This window comes from Rhinatrema bivittatum, chromosome 3 (genome assembly GCF_901001135.1).
Source record: "Rhinatrema bivittatum chromosome 3, aRhiBiv1.1, whole genome shotgun sequence".
Taxonomy (NCBI): Eukaryota; Metazoa; Chordata; class Amphibia; order Gymnophiona; family Rhinatrematidae; genus Rhinatrema; species Rhinatrema bivittatum.
The window spans coordinates 577,572,320-577,591,753 of record NC_042617.1 but is presented as its reverse complement, the minus strand read 5'-3'; the positions used below and the strand labels follow the sequence as shown (position 1 = coordinate 577,591,753).

Sequence of the window (19,434 nt, the reverse complement as noted above, 5' to 3'; positions counted from 1 at the left end):
TTCCCACTTACAATTCTTGTTCCTTTTCTAAAGGCTGCTGTGTATAAACACCAAATATCACAGGATAGCTGTTAGCTCCGTCTTGCCAGGAAAAACGGATACAGTCCCTTTGAATGTGGGTAATGCACCACTCTACCAATGGCATTGGACACAGGCATCATGTGTCCATAGTCCTTACTTGATAGAGAGCCTAAAATAGCCTGAAGCCCAGTTAGCAACTCAATCAACCCCAACTACCACCCACTACCCTTCCTCTTACAGGCCCTTGGGGGCTGCTATTGGAACAAGGACAACTTTTGTAAGTCTTCCAGTCGGCTTCCAGTGTCTGGCATGTCTTGTTTTCTATCTTTCTGTGAAGAAAGGTAAGGTCCACCAGCCAACTTGGCAAACTGGGTAGATATTTAAGGTCAGACAGGCTTCCCAACAAACCCACAGGACAGAAAATAGGAAAAGGGCAAACCCGTCAAATGGGATGAAATGTTACATATTATTATTTTTAGGTTATCTTTGAAGTTTCCCATGACGTCTGTCAGTTCCATTTTTCTCATGTCTGTGGATCCTTCGCCCTGCCTGACGAGTTCCTGCACAGTGAGAAATCCATCCCGATTCATGCCGGCTTCTGTGTGACTTATGTGAGCAATGCCCACTCTTTATCATTTTTCAGTGTCGGTCATACAGAAATGAAACACATTTATGTGAGACTGACTGACAAATGCCCAGATGGTAACATGCGCAAATTCATTTATGTATGACTTTCCCTCATGTTTTGATGCAGTTAGGATGGTCTGCAGAGCAGGTATTAGAATTATTTCAGATTCCAAATAAAAACACAAACTCTCCTTTATTTTGTCATAGAGCAACAGATAATTAACTGCTTATGATGCAGCTCTTTTCCCTTTGATAACTTGAACTTGAAATTTGGTCATGTGGAAAATTATCACAAAAAAATTATTATTTTTATCTACATATTTTTCTTTAAGCAAAGTTACATTGTAACACACAAACACTGTCTTGTCTTTAAGGCGCAAACACATCATTATGCACATTCTGACCACCAAACTTATAAAAGAGACAATATTATATTCCCTGCCCACCCAAAAAGAGAAAGAAAACAAAACAAAAAAAAAATAAAATTGCATCCACTTCCAAAGTCAGCTGCTAATAAAATCACAGTAAATTATTTCCATCAATAATTTACACAAATTACAAGTCTAGACATGATTGTCATCATTAGATAGTCTGAGTGCATTCTAATTCAGATTTTCTGGGTTAGGTAGGGCTAATGTCTGACTCAAACCTCAGTGCTGAGAATATATCCCATAATGAGGAATGTTGAACGCCACCATGTCAGTCAGAAAATGTGTGCTGATACGTCGCCATCAAGAGGATCCTGGACAACGGCTGCTCACTGGTTAGGAGCTCGCTTGGTTTTTACCAGCGACCTCCTTGGTTTTATTCGATAAAACGCTGCGTATGTAAGACCATAGAGTATCCTTTACACGTTGCACTACTGCTCACACTCCTTTCCCACAATCTGTTATTCTTCCTTCTGGAATTTTCACACCAAGTATGATCTCGTCCCTTCTTAAGACAATCCACATGTGTAAAGCCAGAGGCACTGAATCACACATAAAACTTCAGTGTACTTGAAATATTTTTTTTAAAAAAGGATTTCCAGCTATATAGCGCAGTTACAAATACTCTAGTTCCAGTGCTTGATGTAGGGCTAAGAGGTCCGAATGGCTTGATATCCTCCAGAAGGGCATGTTGTGCTGTGTGAAAAAGAAAAAATTAGGTCAAGGGGAAAAAAGTTCAAGAGTGCCCTTTGGGAAAAATATACTGCAGATTATGAAATGAATGCAATTAAAGGTGCTTTGCAAAGATACAGTCTCTCTTTGTACATGCATGTGAGGTTGGCAAGGTACAAGATTCATGCAAAACAAGAACTGAATGAAACAGTCACCTCTCAATTCAGCAAAATATAACCCAATACCATCACTGCTACTGCACCTCTAAATGTCCAGAGAGTGAAACTAGTTACTTTGTGAAAACTAGGAACTGGGCAGTCTGTTGGTAAGTGTCTAAAATGACATGATTAAGGAAAAAGAAAACAGACCTTTTGCAAGACATTTTCACTTTGCGCTGAATATAGGTAAGGACTAGTATGAAATTATTATCTATAAGTCAGACACTTACACATCCCGGAGGAAGTGGCATTGCAGAGATGCTTTAGGTAGAATATAAGGAACAATCTGGAACCAGCATTTAATGCCTGATGGGTCTGCTATAAAAATACTGAGGCACATCTTGTCCATTCTCCCCTCATTTATATGAGCACCAGGCTTCAAGGTTTCTATAAACTCTAGTCAAAATGCTTGATAAGAAAGCCAAAATACTCCTTACATAATGCTCTCTCCTCTTTATCTGCTTAGCCCCCTCAAATCCCAGCTCTAAACTCAAATTCTTTGGCAAAGTGTTTCTTATCCCCGGGTCTCGCTCCCTTTACACAACGGCTGTCGTGAACCTCCCACGCACCCTTATCTTTCCTGTCACTAGTCTTCTTAACCCAGTAAAAGTACAGTCCTACAGCCTTTTCTGACCATTTTCCTCTCCATTGCTTACTTTTGTACTTCTTGCGAACTCATGTTTTGAAGAAATTCCCTACATAATGAATACAAATTCAGTTTTTCATATGTCTGCCATCACTGCTGAAAAAATACAGCTTCATTCGGAATGACAGCTCAAAACCAAGTAAATCAACTGCACACAACAGCCAAATCCAGATTATGCACGTCGCATATTGGGGTTTTTCTTATTACTAAATAATTATGTTCATGGAAAATGCATTTATGTTAACAATGCTCAGTACATTTTATTCAGTATGCTTGGGTTTATACCATCCCTGTCATCATGCCTCATATCTTTCCGGTCCCTTTCACTAGCAATTCCCTTCTACACTCAAGTTTTAAATTGATATACTGTCTCTTTCCCTTCCTGTCGGGTGGTTTTATCAGCAGCACATTTGATGAAAGCTTATTCAGTTCCATCAGTCACGTAATTCTCTCTCTTTCACTCAAGCATGAATAATTGTTCCAGGTCAGAAACGCTGGTACGGAAAAGGCTGGAATGTTCTGCTGGAAAGCCACCGTGCCTTGCAGGGAGCCACACTCATTGTTCAAAGCAAATCCCTAAAGTGTGCCATTCTGCAAAAGCCATGGAAATGCAAATAAACAAACAAACAAAAAAAATAAAAAGGCTTGCGTTAGTATCTACATATCACACCAGTAGTTTCTGTGCGGCATTTTACCTTTTTTGCTGCCTGTTCTTCTTCTACACCATCCCCAATTACAACATATACTACTTTTCTGCCAAACCTTTGCATTATTCGCTCAAAGCAACTTTCTTTTCCTGGAAGATAAATGAGATAAAAGAGTTCAGCGTGAAGTTACCTGGTTAGCGGCATGCTCCTCATCTCGGGCATCTCCAACCACAACATAAGTTATGTTAGTGCCAAACCTGGACACTATACGCTCAAAACAGCTTTCTTTGCCTGAAAAACAATGCACAGGCATCGTGCGTGTGTGAATTAGCCTGCAGATTGAAACGGGGGCGATAAGAACCTGCTTGAATCAAGCACCACGGGTCATTCCCAGCCTCGCGCGCATGGCACAGCTGAGTTTCTTGCTACCTGCAGCTGATTTAGCTCGGGTTATTCCTATTCCAAACATCCAGATAGAAAAGCTGCTAGAGTATCCTTTTTTTTTTTCCGGCTCCAAAGGCAGGTTGCTCTTGCCACCATTGTAATCCCAAATCTAAGCCCTATTTAGCGTGCTTCCTGGTTTCTATTAGAACAAAAGCCGTTATTCCAATCACTATAGTCATTTTGGTTTTAATATTACAATATATATAGCCCGTGCAAGAAGAAATAACATCCTCTGGGAAGCACTAAACCCCATTTAAAATCAATAATGGCAAAATTGATGGGGTTGGGGGCAGGGTTTGTCCAGATCTTCAGACTAAGAGGCTGCAAAGTCCATCCAACCAGGTCAGTGACATCAGATCAGAGAATCGCAGCTGAGATTCTATGATCACACAAACTATGATCCCTTAACTATCACTTTCTGTAGAATTTCCCCCTTTTCACTTATAGAATTCAAAAGCACACTTCCAACAGCTTCTCCCTTAAATCTGAAATCTCAGGTTCATTAAATGTTATCTCAACTAGATTGTAGCGGACTAAAGGCAGCAGCAGAATCACCCGAAAAGAAAAGCTTGCATGCTCCTGTACAATCTCAGCCCACCGAAAGAACAGCAACAGGACACAAATATTACTAATGATAGCTCTTCCAGCGCATTCATCGCTTTCATTTTTTTCTATTTCATGACAAGAGAACTGGTACTTGAGGTCACCCCAGATGCAGCAAAATAGAAATGTTTTTATTTGCAAATCACTTCTGTACTGGTTAAGTGCACTTTTAAAAATATAAAACAAGCTTCCACGTCCCATTCCGCCCAAATAAAGAAGAAAGAAAATAAATTCCGCCCAAATAAAGAAGAAAGAAAATAATTTCTTACCTATTTTAGTTGCGCTATAAATATTTTCAATAGGAAAAGCACCGCCTAAACTATACAGCAGGACTTTTGCAAGTGCTGGGATAAGCTGCGTCGTCGTTACCAAGACATTTACACAGTTACTCCTAAGGAAAAAAATATTTTTAAAAAGGTGTTAGCGTGCTGCTGTGATCTGCATGAAGCCCCCATAGCAAAACAAACAACCTCCCTCCTATTCATGTCAAAACAAACAGTGAAACATCCCTTGGGAACAAGTTTGTGGATTTTTGATTTGCTTTTAAACTGGCCTCCAGTGCAGTGGTTCCCTAATCTATTCCTTGAGAACTCCTGGCTTTCTGGATATCCATAATACATTTCCATGGGATCTGCTTATATGCAATTTTTCTAATAACCACACTAATTTGCATATTTTGGTTACCTGTTGTGAGGTGGGAGGGGCAAATGTTCCCCATGACTAAGGTGCTGCAGTTAGTGGAGACACTGTGAGGAAGCAAGGAAGTGGCACACGCCCCACTCCAAAATATGGCTTCCCACCCCTTTGCCACTCCAATGGCTAGCAATGGCATTAGTGTGGGGGTGGGGAGGGAAGGTGCAAGCTGGGCAATTGCCCTGAGTCCCCAAGTCACAGAGAGCTCCACAGTCCACCAAAGGTGAAGCTGAAGGGAATATGATTCAGGCAGTCGCAATTTGCAGGCCCGCATAGTGGAATGCAGAAAGATAATCTTTGCAGGGCCTCTGAGACATGCATGCTCATAGGACCTGCGGCAACTTTGCCCCCTCTTCCTGCTTGTGTTTCCTAGATAACAGGATACCTGTGCCAGGAGAATGGGACTGGGTCGCCACAAAGCTTATGAGTTCATGTGTCTCACAGGCCCCGTGAAGATTCTCTTTCTGATCTCTGCAATGCCAGATCAGACCACAGTCCCTTTGGCTTTGCCTCAGGAAGTCCCTCAGGCCACAGGAGAAGGGAATCTAGCTGACTGGTTCCACAATACACTGAGAATTTCTTCCATTTGAAACTGCAGGATTTTCTGATTGATGGTTACACCACCTCCTTGGGAAGGAGTAAGAAGTCTACTGTGCATTCAACATCCATGCTAAGAGGGCCAGCAATGGCAGATTCAGATGACAAAGTCTGCTGTCTTCCTGCATGATGGAAGTTGGGACATTTCCAATGGAATTAGAGACTGAACTGACCAATAGATGAGATAAGGATTCCACACTTGCCATGGCCAGGCCAGCGATATTAAGATTACTGTTGCTTTTTCCTGAAGGGCCTACTGGAAAGTGCTGGTGATGAGCAGGTAGGCATTGAGCAGACTGATGCTCCTATATAGCACAAAACCATTGGGAGCTGATATTTATGTATTTATTTTAGTTTTTATATACCGAGGTTCCTGTATAATATACATATCACACCGGTTTACAAGGAAATAAAACTAACGCCTCGTAGGGCGATTTACATTGAAACAAATAACATTGAAACAGATAACAGGTAATGAAGAGGGGCATAACGGGGAATAGGGGAAGTTACATAGAATGACATGTAATAAGCATGTCCATTTTAATTGTGATAAAACTGCTCAGAAACCTATGTACAGAGGGGGATGATGGTTCACGGTCTATCCTTTGGAAGAATACAGATATTGTATTCTTCCGACTCTTAGATGTCCGGGAATGCTTGTGCGAAAAGCCAAGTCTTTAGCTTCTTTTTAAACGTAATGTGGCAAGGTTCAAGACAAAGATCAGGTGGGAGCGAATTCCAGAGTGTGGGACCTGCTGTGGATAGTGCGCGTTTCCTTAGGAAGGTTTTCGCCTGCTGGGTTACAAGCATGTTCTTATACGCATTTCTCGTCGGTCTCTTGGAGATGTGTAGCTGGAGTTGAAAAGTTAAGTTGAGAGGAGAGATGTTATGTAGGGCCTTGTGTATCATCATGATGCTTTTCATGATGTTCTCTGTTCAGATGCGAGAAGGAGAACGTCTCAACTTTTCTATTGTCTTGTGGGGAGAACAGGTCAATCACTGATGTTCCCCAGGGATTGGACAAGTTGCCCTTGACCTGTTGATCCACAGGCCACTTGTGCATTTGTATCAGTCTGTTAATAAATTCTGGATTCCTGTGGACATGGGTTTTGTGATGTCCTGCCCATGACCAGATTTGAAGGGCCTCATGGCAGATGGCATAAGAGCTTGTATTTCACTGCTTGTTTATCTAGGCCATGGCCACTTGGTTGTCCATCTGGATCAAGATTCTGTTTCTGAAAAGAAGGTGAAAGCCCTTACAGCACAGTGGATGGCTCGTGGCTCCAGGAGGTTGATTTGCTGATAACTCTCCACTAGGGACCATGATCCCTGGGTCCATGCCACTCTGGTGTGCACTGTCCACACCTTGGTGGAGGCATTGGTAGACAGAGTTACTTGATGCAATGGGATGCGCACTGAGAGACCACCTTTAAGAACCACAGGATTCATCCATTACCGAAGGGATGCACTAATCTCAGGGGTCATGGAGATTTGGTAGGATAATAGTTACTAGATCTGATCCCACTGACTTCGGAGACCCCAGTGAAGTCCATGCATATACACACAAATTAGAAGAATTACATGCACTGCATCAATAATATACCCGAGAAGGACCAGGATTGAATTTGCTGACACTTGATCCTGCTGAAGAAAGACCTTTATAGGCTCGTCATCAATGTGGCTCTTTCAAGGGGGAGAAACATTTTTTCCTGAAGCATGTGAATCCTATGAACTGAATAATTTGAGATGGAACAAGATTTGACTTGGCAAAGTTGACCAGAAAGCACAGAGACTGCAGAAGACATATGATTGTTTCGAGGGACTCTAGAACTCCTGACAGAGATAGATCCGTCACCAACTAATTGTCCAAGTATGGGAATATGCAGACTCCTTGTCAACAAAGCTGTGTGGCCAATATTGCATGTCATTTTGTGAACAGACTTGGGGCTGTTGAGAGGCCAAAGGAGAGCATCTTGCATTGGTAGTGCACATCTTGCACCACAAACCTGAGGAACGTCCGATAAGTAGGGTGAATAGGATTGTGTACATACATATCTTTCAGATCCAGAGCACACATCCAGTCCCTCCATGGAATGAAAGGAAGAATCATCTGCAGGAAAATCATCTCAAACCTTTTTCAAATGAACATCTTGTTCAGTCTCCACAAGTCCAATATAGGCCTTGATTTCCTGCGCTGAGTAATAACACCTCGTTCTAGGAAGAGGAGCAGCTCTGCTGATCAGCCTCATGCTAGGGCTTTGGGATCTTGCCCACTGGCATCTTCTTCAGGGCCTCCATCTTACATAGAACATAAGATATGCCATACTGGGTCTGACCAAGCCCTGTAGCTTGTCTCTAACAGTGGCTTGTCCAAGTCATAAGTACCTGGCAAGTACCTAAACATTAAATAGATCCCATGCTAATAATGCTGGCAACAAGCAGAGAGTATTCCCTATTGATTAATAGTAGTTTATAGACGTCTCCTCCAGGAACTTATCCAAACCTTTTTTAAACCCAGCTACACTAACTGCCTTAACCACATCCTCTGGCAATGAATTCTAGAGCTTAACTGTGCATTGAGTGAAAAAGTATTTTCTCCAGTTTGTTTTAAATGTGCTACTTGCTAATTTCATGGAGTGCCCACTAATCCTTGTATTATCCAAAAGAGTAAATAACCGTTTCACATTTGCCCATTCAAGACCTTTCATGATTTTGTAGATCTCTATCGTATCCTCCCTCAGCCGTCTCTTCTCCAAGCTGAACAGCCCTAATCTCTTTAGCCTTTCCTCAAAAGGGAGCCGTTCCATCCCCTTTATCATTTTGGTCATCCTTTTCTGAACTTTTCTCCACTACAACTATATATTTTTTGAGATGTAGCACAGTACAAGATTCAACCACAGCGGTAGCAATTGGAAGAGTCAAGGTCTGGGCTAAGGTAGAGGTAGCAGAGTAATGATTTGTGATGAACTTCCAGCAACTACAAATCAGGGCTAGAATCTGCTGACCATGGTCTTGGCCTTAGGTTTTTACATGCTCTATTTTATTTTGTATAATTGAAAAGATCTGAGTTGCTGCTGAAGCACTGGTAAAAAATTAAAAGAAGCAAAGAGGCAGATAAGGCCCACTGAAAGGCAAAGAACAAAAAAACTTTAAGAGAAAGATTGAGAACAAAAGAGGGAGGAGGAATAGCCTAGTGGTTAGAGCAGTGGACTATAAACCAGGAGACCAGGGTTTGAGTCCTGCTGTCGCTCCTTGTGACCTTGGGCGAGTCACTTTACCCTTTGCCTCAGGTACAAACTTAGATTGTAAGCCCTGTGGGGACAGAAAAATACCTACAGTACTTGAATGTAAACCGTGTGATATCTCAATTGAGATCAAATGTTGGTATATAAAAATAATAAATAAAGACTAAGGGACTCACAAAGAAGAACTCCAGCACATGCTTAATAAAATCTTAGCTGAACTCTGAGAGCTTGGTCCATATCGGTGCCACTGGATGACATCACTGACTCGGTATGATTAATTCTTTTTTTTTTTATTTTTATCATAGACATTAATTCAAATCAACATTTTTATCATAGACATTAATTCAAATCAACATTCAGAAAGAAATTGAAAACCTGGCTGTTCGCAGAAGCCTACCGCTGAAGGATCTCCTCAACCATCACTGTCTCTCATTCTCCCACCCCTCCTTAATCCCTACCCCCCCTCTTTTCCCTCTCCCCTTCCCCCCCACCCAACCTCACCCTTTCCTTCTCCCACTGGACATACCATGCTAATAACTGCCTAGGATAAATCTATGTTTACGTATCTTATAGTTTTTGTTGATTTATATATTTATCTCTCTCTAATTGTTTCTTAGTTTAAACTCTGTACTGTCTTCCATTGCCCAGGTTTTACGCTCCCTGTTTAATGTAACTTTACTTTCTACCTTGATGTTAATTGGTTTCCCCTCAGTTACATTGTAAACCGGTACGATAAGACCTAGTCTTGAGCATCGGTATAGTAAAAGAAATTAAATAAATAAAATAAATAAATAAATAATTACTGAACAATACAAACTTTCCACAAGACAAGAATACTAAAAAGAAAGAAATCTCAAAAATATAGCTCCTTACAAGCCCACATTAAAAGGAAAATGGTGGAGGGACATAGAGGGAACTTAGGGAATTCAACATGCACGAATAATTAGGCTGTCGCTCTCGAACCAATTCCTGAAAGGTCACTTGAAGAAAAGAAAATGTTCTAAATGAGTAGAGTCAGAAAAGAAAAACTTATTCTCCTGACAGACTATAATGCATTTAACAAGGGAACTTTAGGATGAAAGCAGCTCCCAACACCAGCACCCATTGTTTCAGCTGGAGAAAACATTTCCTTCTCAGCTGTGTCACTCCAGCCACATCAAGAAATAGCTGGACTTTCTGAGCATAAAATGAGTCCTTCTTACATCTGAAATACTGTTTGAGATCCAAGTCTTTGTCACATTCCTGAGCTAAGGTAATGAGTTCTCGTCCTGCTTGCTTGTGGATGGAGAATTTGGATCTACACATGTAAGTAAATATGCAATTTACATCTGAGAAATCAATGCAGGTTTAGCATTTATCAACTCAATTGCATTCTAAGGAAATAAACTGAACTGATCTTTCTGATAGCATTGAACACAGCTTTGTTACTGAAACTGTAGTGCAATACCCACCTTGTGCTAATAATTGATAATGATTTAAGTGCATTTGTCAACCAGGAGTCTGTCAGGGCTTCAATCTCTGCTCTTAACTGAAGCCATACGTCTCGCTTCGCAGGGCCCAGGAGGCCTGGCATGCACACAAAAGAGGAAACAGAAGCACGAGTGAAATTTTGCCTTCGTTTTTAACCTCTGATACATCGTTTACTTCACTTGAATTCTGGGTTTTCTCCCTGAGGTAACCTGATAATGAATGTGTACAAATGCATATGAATTACAGTGTTTTTTGTTTGTTTACTCTTTGGTCTGGCAGTTTCTTCCTGCTCATCTGGGGTGTTTCAGCTTCATCAATAGAGGTATGATGCCATGAGTCTACATTCACAACTTTCCTGGGATTTTGCCCCATTTTTACTCATCCTCCTGTCTTGCCCAGCCACTGTAATTAATGAGAATGCTCAATTAGGCACCATAGGCCACAGATCTCTCTGGAATCTCAGTCTGGTCAGTAGGTGAGATGGCCGAGATTCTCTCCACCTCTGGGGTGCCATCACAGCAATCTCCAGTTCATCTGAGAAACAGAATTTGGGCTTGGAATTTGAACCTGGATCTGCCATATGACAGCACCCATGCTATAGCAACCAGCTGGTCTGGGCACCTCAACTTAGGCCTCAGGCCATCACAATTCCAGTCTTGCTCTTAACAGGTGAGGCGGAGGTAAGGCTGGAACAGACAGAGAAAGAACTACTTGGCTCTTTAATCCAGTCCCTCTTCGCCTGTTGTTTCCTCCCTCCCTTCCTGTCATACAGGGAAGATGAGGGCAGGAGGTAAATCTGCTGCAGACAAAGCATAAAAGAGCCACTTCCTAATCCTCTGCTCCCAGGCCGCAGCCTGCAGGGACAGATAAGGAGGCAGTAAACTGGAATGAATGAGTACAGAGTTCTGTTGCATCTATTTATTGTCTTATTGACTCTGCACTGCCTAGTCAGTTTTATCCTCTCTCCCTGTTTTAGCCTCTCTCTTTTCAGTTACTTGTAAGGGCTCTGCCCAAAAATGAATTTGTAATTTGTATTTTTTCTGTTATATGTAAGGGCTCCGTCCAACAGTTCCTGTTTTTTGTAAACCGATGCGATGTGCGAACGGATATCGGTATAAAAGAGACTTTAAATAAATAAATAAATAATACAGAGCACAGCATAGAAAAGCTACTTACATAGAAACATAGAAACATAGAAATGACGGCAGAAGAAGACCAACCGGTCCATCCAGTCTGCCCAGCAAGCTTCACACATTTGTTCTCATACTTAACTGTTTCTCTTGGCTCTTAGTAACCTTATGTTCTAATTCCCTTTTCACCCCCACCATTAATGTAGAGAGCAGTGCTGGAGCTGCTTCCAAGTGAAATATTAAGTTTGATTAGTTGGGTAAGCGGCAGCATAGCTCTCTGCCATGAAGCAGAGGGCAATGCTGGAAATGTGTGAAGTATCAGTTTTTCTTTTCCCCTGTCATTGAAGCAAGGAGTCATGCCGGACATGCACCGAAAGTGAAGAATGCCTTGAAAGTCACATTAACTATCATCAAATATTGAAAAGCCTAATAATTGGTAATACCTATAAGCCCATGAACCCATCCCTGTTTTTTTTCTTTTTTTCTTTTCTTTTTTTAATTGGGAGATGGATGCCCTTCATCCTTCTACTCTGTGAAGGTGGACACCTACCACCGGCCACTGGCATCCCGCTCCGTTAATGCCTCTGTGGCTACTGCCGCTCCATGCAGTGTTTTACTACCTGCTCTTTATATGCGTCCTCTAGAACTGATGGATCCCATCCCTGGGTTTTTTTATTATTTATTTAATTGGGAGATGACAGCCCTCCATCCTTCCGCTCCGTGAAGGTGGACACCTACCACTGGCCACTGGCATCCCGCTCCGTGAATGCCTCTGTGGCTACTGCCGCTCTGTGCAGTATTTTACTACCTGCTCTTTATATGGACACCTACCACTGGCCACTGGCATCCCGCTCCGTGAATGCCTCTGTGGCTACTGCCGCTCCGTGCAGTATTTTACTACCTGCTCTTTATATGTGTCCTCTAGACCTGATGGATCCCATCCCTGTTTTGTTTTTTGTTTTTGTTTTTTATTTAATTGGGAGATGACAGCCCTACATCCTTCCGCTCCATGAAGGTGGACACCTACCACTGGCCACTGGCATCCCGCTCCGTGAATGCCTCTGTGGCTACTGCCGCTCCGTGCAGTATTTTACTACCTGCTCTTTATATGCGTCCTCTGGACCTGATGGATCCACAATATTTATCCCATGCCCCTTTGAAGTGCTTCACAGTTTTGGACTTCACCACTTCCTCCGGAAGGGCATTCCAGGCATCCACCACTCTCTCCGTGAAGAAATTCTTCCTGACATTGGTTCTTAGTCTTCCTCCTTGGAGCCTCAGCTCCTTAATCCACTCCCTTCCCTCCTGTCACTGCCACACCCTTTCCCCTCCCCCTTCATCTTTTGCCTGGGGACAAGGGGGGGTGAGGGGTGCTGGAGGAGACACAACAGCAGAAAAAAGTAACTGGTACAAACTTGATTAGAAAAAAAACCCCAAGCCATATAGTGGAGAAATTACTACTTACCTGATAATTTTGTTTTCCTTAGTGTAGACAAATGGACTCAGGACCAGTCGGCTATGCTCCCTTACCGGCAGATGGAGACGGAGCAAGCTGATGTCACAGTATATATATATAATCTCCTGCAGAGATCCCAGCCTGCCAGTATTCTCTTCAAAAGAGAATACTGGCAGGCTGGGATTTCAAAATTCTCTTCATTAATTGGCAAATTTGTTCTCTATGTTTAATTCCTAGCTCCTTTTCACTGCTCCAAATTGTGTAATTCCCTTGTTTTATTGTAACTGCAACCTTCTGTCAGCACCGGCTAATGTTTATTATTATTATTTATTATTATTACTTTGTTCCTTTCACCTCTTGTTAATTGTAAACCGGCATGATGCGATATTCATCGCGAATGCCAGTATAGAAAAACTTAAAATAAATAAAATAAATAAATAAAACAAAAGCAACTGTGGACAGACTAGCAAAAAACGATTAAAAACAGTCAACCATTACTGTACTCAACCAACAAGAAACACTGAACTCAAGCAAGGAACTTGTGTACCCCAATCTAGAGACTGGATGAACACTTACAAGTAATCTCCTGGAACACGAAGCCCCACAGGAGGACCATTGACACAATCATTCAGCAGCTGAGGGCGGGAAGCTGAGTCCACCTGTCTACACTAAGGAAAACAAAATTATCAAGTAGTAATTTCTCCATTTCCTAGCATGTAGACAGATGGACTCAGGACCAGTGGGATGTATCAAAGCTAATCCCGAGTAGGGCAGGAGGCTTCCCGCGATCCAGTCAACACCACACGCACAAAGGCCGCATCCTCCTGGGCCCGCATATCCGGACGATAAAACCTGGAAAACGTATGTAAGAAGGACCACGTCGCAGTTCAGCAAATGTCGACGGGAGACAACAATCTCCGCCCATGACACTGCCTGAGCCCTTATGGAATGAGCCTTAACCTGAGTAGGCAATGGCTTTTCAGCACCCACATATGCGACCGTGACTACCTCCTAAATCCAGTGAGCTAAAGTAGCCCGCGAAACTGGTTCGCCCTGCTTCCTTCCATCATGAAGGACAAACAGGCGATCCATCTTTTGGAAAGGTTCAGAAACCTCCAGATACCGCACAACAAGTCTCTTGACATCCAAGGGATGCAGGAGATGATACTCCTCTGCATCCCTGACCTTAACCAAGGACAGCAAGGACATTGACTGATTCAAATGAAATTCCGATACCACTTTGGGCAAGAAGGTTGGAACAGTATGCAGTTGTAATGCCCTGGAGACACCCTAAGGAACGGCTCCTGGCAAGATAAAGCCTGCAGCTCAGAAACTCGACATGCAGAACGGACAGCTACCAGGAATACTGTCTTCAAGGTCAATAACCGCAAGGAAAGGCTACATAGCGGTCGGAATGTAGGGCCCGCCAAGATTTCCAACACCAAATTAAGACTCCACAAGGGAGGCCGAAGATGCTTCACTCCCTTTAAAAAAATGGGCCACATCAGGATGAGACGATAAGGAATCATCATTTACCGGGCCTCAGAAACAGGCAAGAGCTGCAAGCTGTACCTTAAAGGAATTAACTGCCAATCCTTTGTTTAATCTATCCTGCAAAAATTTCAGAATGAGAGGGATCTTGACCAAACGAGGAAGAACATCCCGATCCTCACACCAGGCTTCAAACACTCTCCAAACCCGTACATAGGCCAAGGAACAAGGTAGCAATCACTGCAGAAGAATTTCCCTGCTTCAACAAACGAGCCTTCTGTAGAGCCAAACTGTAAGAAAAAAACAGAGTCGGATCTTCGTGAAAGATAGGTCCTTGCTGCAACAGATTCTTGTGTGGCAGAAGACAAAGAGGGGTCTCCACTAGTAGTCGTCGCTAATCTGGTGCCACCAGGAGTACCATCTCCCTGTGGTCCTCAATCCTGCCCAACAAGGGCCAAGGAGAAAAGGCAGAAAGCAACTTGTTTTTCAGCTAGACCTGTACAAAAGCATCTATGCCCAGGGACCACGGATCTCTACTGTGATTGAAGAATCGCCAGCAGTTCTAAGAACGTAAGGCCCCAGCAATTTACTATCAGCTGAAATGCCTCATCCAATAACACCCATTCTCCTGGGTCCAGATTCTCCCTGCTGAGAAAATCTGCTCTTATATTGTCTTTTCCTGCAATGTGAGAGGCCAAGATCATCTGTAGATGTCCTTCCGCACATTCTATAAGTTGGTCTATTTCCTGCGACACTTGCCGGCTCTTGGTTCCTCCCTGTCGATTGATGTAGGCTACCATCATTGTGTTGTCTGACATCACTCTGACTGCTTGCCCCTGCAGTTTGTGGCTGAACTGCAAGCATGCTAACCGGACTGCCCGGGCTTCCAGGCAATTGACATTCCAGAGGGATTCTGGCATTCCAAAGCACTTGGGCCGTCAGCTCCTGACAGTGAGCTCCTCGACCCTGGAGACTCACATCTGTCGGGAGTATCATCCAGGTTGGGGAGGTCAAGAAAACACCCTTTCTCAGATGAGCCTCCTGCAACCACCACTGGAGGTGAGAGCAGATTTCCATCAGTAAGTGGAGCCGAACCGAATAGTCCTGAGACTGCGGGTTCCAACAAGACAGCAGTGAGCACTGAAGAGGACGTATATGTACCCTCACCCACGGTACCACTTCCAGGTTTGCCGCAATCAAACTGAGCACCTGTAGATAGGACCACACTGTCGGGCTCACCAACTGTCGCACTTGTAACATTAATTTCTGAATCCAACCTTCTGGCAGGAAAACCTTGTCCTGCCTCATGTCTAACTGAACACCCATATATTCCAATGACTGAGATGGCTGAAGACTTCTCTTGGCCAGGTTCACCAACCAACCAAGCTCCTGCAACAAGGAGATCACCTTGGCTCAAATCAGCCAGTTGACCAAATACGGGTGTACCAGTATGCTCACACAAATGCTTAGAAATTTGTGCGAGCAAAAGGCACGCCTAAAACTGAGCACACAAAGCATGCACAGAACCGACGCACTGTGCACATCAACATAATGTAGAGGGCAGTAAGGCATGCAGAGAAGTACACGAAAATACTGCGGCGGCCTACCACGTGGCACGCAGGCAAAAAGCCTAACTGCGGGGCCTAGCCCACTGGGGCCGTTCAGCCAGGCTGCCCAGTTTCCCTAACACCTCATGGGAATGGCATGCTAAGCATGGATACTGGAGGAAGTCCTGCAAACCCTTCTATATTGTCTCTGTCTTTACAAACTCTTTTTTATTTTTTTAAACTTACCCGACCTCAGCCCTTACTGGCTGAGTACAGAGACGTCTCCAGCTGCGAGGGGGGGGGGGGGGGGGGTTGAGGGCATGTGCTGCCACTGCTATGCTTGGCCTCCTGCACCCACTACCTTTAAGCTATACAATCAGCTAAGTCCATACCGGGAAACTCAGCTACCGGACTAAGGCACACATCTGAGGGAGTATGGAAATCACCTCAGGAATTCTCAACTGGGGGAGGGACCATTTGGTATCATTGCAGGAGAACGGGGCTTCTTTTTCTATGTTAAATTCTCCTTCCAAAAATCTGAAGCAATCCCCATCGGATTTTGGAATCCCATAGGATTTTGGAATCTTGTTTAAGATTTAACCGTTTTTCATGTATTTCTTATTTTTATTGTTTTTTGTTCTTTGTAAAGGCCATGCCTAAATGATACACAAGTTATCATTGTTCTAAGTTATATGTAAATCGATACGATGTGCAAACGGATGTCGGTATATAAAATCTTTAAATAAATAGGGAGATACACGTCCACCATCTGCTGGAGACGGGGAATACTGGCAGGCTGGGGTCATTGTAGGGTTATGTATACTGGGACATCAGCTTGTTCTGTCTCCATCTGCTGGCAAGGGAGCATAAACCCACTGGTCCTGAGTCCATCTGTCTACACGCTAAGAAACAAAGGTTAATTAAAGCATTTTGAAGTCCATATTCAGCCACAGTGTGGCTTGGCAAGTTAGCTGGATAAACTCATGCAGCTAAGTTAGGCTATATATTCAGAAGTGTGGCCATGCTACTGAATATATCCGGCTATTCTACAAATGGCCAGATAAGTTTATCCAGTTAACTTTAGGACAGGTCTATGGGGTAACCAGAGCTAGTTGCATACGTTATCTCATTAATTCTGAATATTGGGTGTAGGTGGATAACTTATCTGGCTGACCCAACTCTTCCCCATTATGCCCATTCCCCTCCTGCCACTTAGCTGGATAAATACATAGCCAGGTAAGTTTTTATCTGGCTTAAGTGGTGGCCGCCGACTGTGCTCAAATACTTAAAATGCGCCACTTAGCCGGATACGTTTTAACTTAAGTGGCGCTGAATACAGGGCCTCTTTATTTTCAGTTCACTAACCGAACTATATAAAGCAGGGATCTAGTAGCTCCCGGAGTCAACTGGACTCTCTTCAGGCTGTGATACGTTTTATTGGGTCGATGTAAGTTTTATCCCAAAATACTGTTGATTAGCTAACCAGACCTCAGAGGTGGTTTCTTAGATGTGAATAACGTCTCTCTCCTGACATGTGAGAGGGAACTATTTGGTTTAAAAAGCTCATGTACAATATTTATAGAAAATGTTTACCAGGGGTGGCTCAAAAGAAATCTGCTGCCTGAGGCAAGGAAAGAGATAGCACCCCCCCACACACACCGGCCTATTTCAAATCAGCGAGAAAGCAAAAAAAAAAAAAAGAGGGGTGGGATCCCCCCTTGGCATCTGGTCCTTTTGGCTATTTGAAATGCTAAGGAAGGCAGGACGTGGGTTCAGGATTCCCAAAGGAGACAGAGCACTAATGATATTTCTAGGAAGCCGACAGGAACTCTGCCACTTGCCTTCCAACCTTCCCCACTAAAGGGAGTTAGAAAGTATGTGGTCCCAGCATTTAATTAGAACTCAGTCCCAGGTTTAAAACTTTCCCCAGAAGTCCTCTTTGAATACTTGTTTATCTTTCAAATTTATAGGCCGCTATCGCCTTCGTCCAAAGCGGATCACAACTCAACATACACAACATCCAACATAAAATACAGCAACGACAAAACAATAAAACAAAAGCATTATAATAAATAAATATAAAACCTGTAAACTAGATTACAAGTTACTCAAAAGATTAAAAAGTTAAAACAAAAGCCATAAAGCTGCAGGCTAACAGATTGCATAGAACAAGGCTAACGCCCTGTTCTATGCAATCGCATTCTTACATGCGTTGTTTTTCCGTTATATTGTAAACCGAGATGATATGTAATTTCTTACATGAATCCCGGTATATAAAAAAAAAATGTTAAATAAATAAATAAATAATCCAGATTAAACAACTTTGGGCATCCGATTACCCTGACTTCCAAAGGAAGGGAATTCCAACGGCTGGGTGCTACAATGGAGAAAGCACGCTCGAGTGTCATGAAGCCTTGCTTGTTGAATGGGTGCCCTTTGCGAAGACCTCAGAGTTCTTATTGGCTCATATGCCCGGAGTATTGTATTTGCCCATGGCAGCGTTTTTGAAGTTAAGAGCTTGTGGGTCAACATGGCAACTCTGTAAATGATTTTCCATTTATAGGCAGCCAGTGGAGACTGACAAGAGTGGGTGAGATATCCACTGCCTGTGCCAGTAATTAATCTTGTTGCAGCAAATGCACAAAGATCTATGCTACGTTAAAAACAAGTAGGAATACCAATGCTCAACCTTCAAATTTGCTTGGAATCTGATTTGTCCATGAGCTCATTCTACCTCCTTAATCCACCAATATGCAGCCAGACTTCAAGGCATTCTTATCAGTTTCTGCCTCAGGTGCCTCCCCACCTGGGCTATTTTCATGCAAAGCATTGTTGCACTGGGGGATGAAACTGGAGCAATGGTTTCCAAATCCTGCATCCTTGGTTCCTTACAGATAACTAATCTGGGGTAGATTTTTAAACTTGCGCGAGCACGTCCATGTGCGTGCGCTACCCTGTGCGCATGCACATGGACACGCGCGTGCAGGCGCGCGCATGTTATAAAATCAGGGGTCGGCACACGCAAGGGGGTGCACAATTGTGCGCCTTGTTTGCGCCGAGCCGCGCTGCCTTCCCCCGTTCCCCCTAATCTAAGCTTCCCACCCCTTCCCCTAACCTTTCCCACCCAGCCTTAATCTAACCCTCCCCCAAATTCTTATCATACCTTTTGCGCCTGGAGGCAGGCGCAGGTTGTGTACACCGGCAGCCTGCCGGCATGCGATCCTCCGACACAGCGGCAAATGCCCGCTGTGTGTGAGGCCTCTGGCCCTTCCCCCGCCCCTTTAGTAAAGCCCCGGGACTTACACGTGTCCCGGGCCTTTTGAAACTAGGCCTGGTGCACGTAAGGCGATTTACTTGCATAGAGCTTTTAAAATCCGGCCCTTTATGTATAGTGATATAAAAAGGAAATTATAACAAACTGGATGACTGCATACATTTCCTGTAGTACCATGCTAACCAGAAGAAAAAAAGAAATAAGGTGCTATTCTAATATTAACCA

At 43.3% G+C, this 19,434-nt stretch overlaps 1 protein-coding gene across 14 annotated transcripts in view; it reads right to left on the bottom strand.

The window, feature by feature from the left end:
- Positions 1-822: 822 nt before the first annotated feature.
- LOC115088383 (eyes absent homolog 4-like) overlaps positions 823-19,434 on the bottom strand; it is a 545,124-nt gene continuing 526,512 nt past the window's right edge. For 5 of the 14 annotated variants that reach the window (XM_029596586.1, XM_029596589.1, XM_029596598.1 and 2 more), the window contains 4 exons: positions 10,293-10,407; positions 4,576-4,697; positions 3,308-3,408; positions 823-1,772 (listed from right to left, as the gene is read on the bottom strand). In XM_029596586.1, the coding sequence (XP_029452446.1) occupies positions 1,692-1,772; positions 3,308-3,408; positions 4,576-4,697; positions 10,293-10,407 (419 nt within the window). In that variant the 3' untranslated portion in view covers positions 823-1,691. Of the gene's footprint in view, positions 1,775-3,307; positions 3,409-3,449; positions 3,551-4,575; positions 4,698-10,292; positions 10,408-19,434 lie in introns of all 14 variants that reach the window. The other 9 variants (XM_029596591.1, XM_029596588.1, XM_029596585.1 and 6 more) reach the window with 2 other exon arrangements.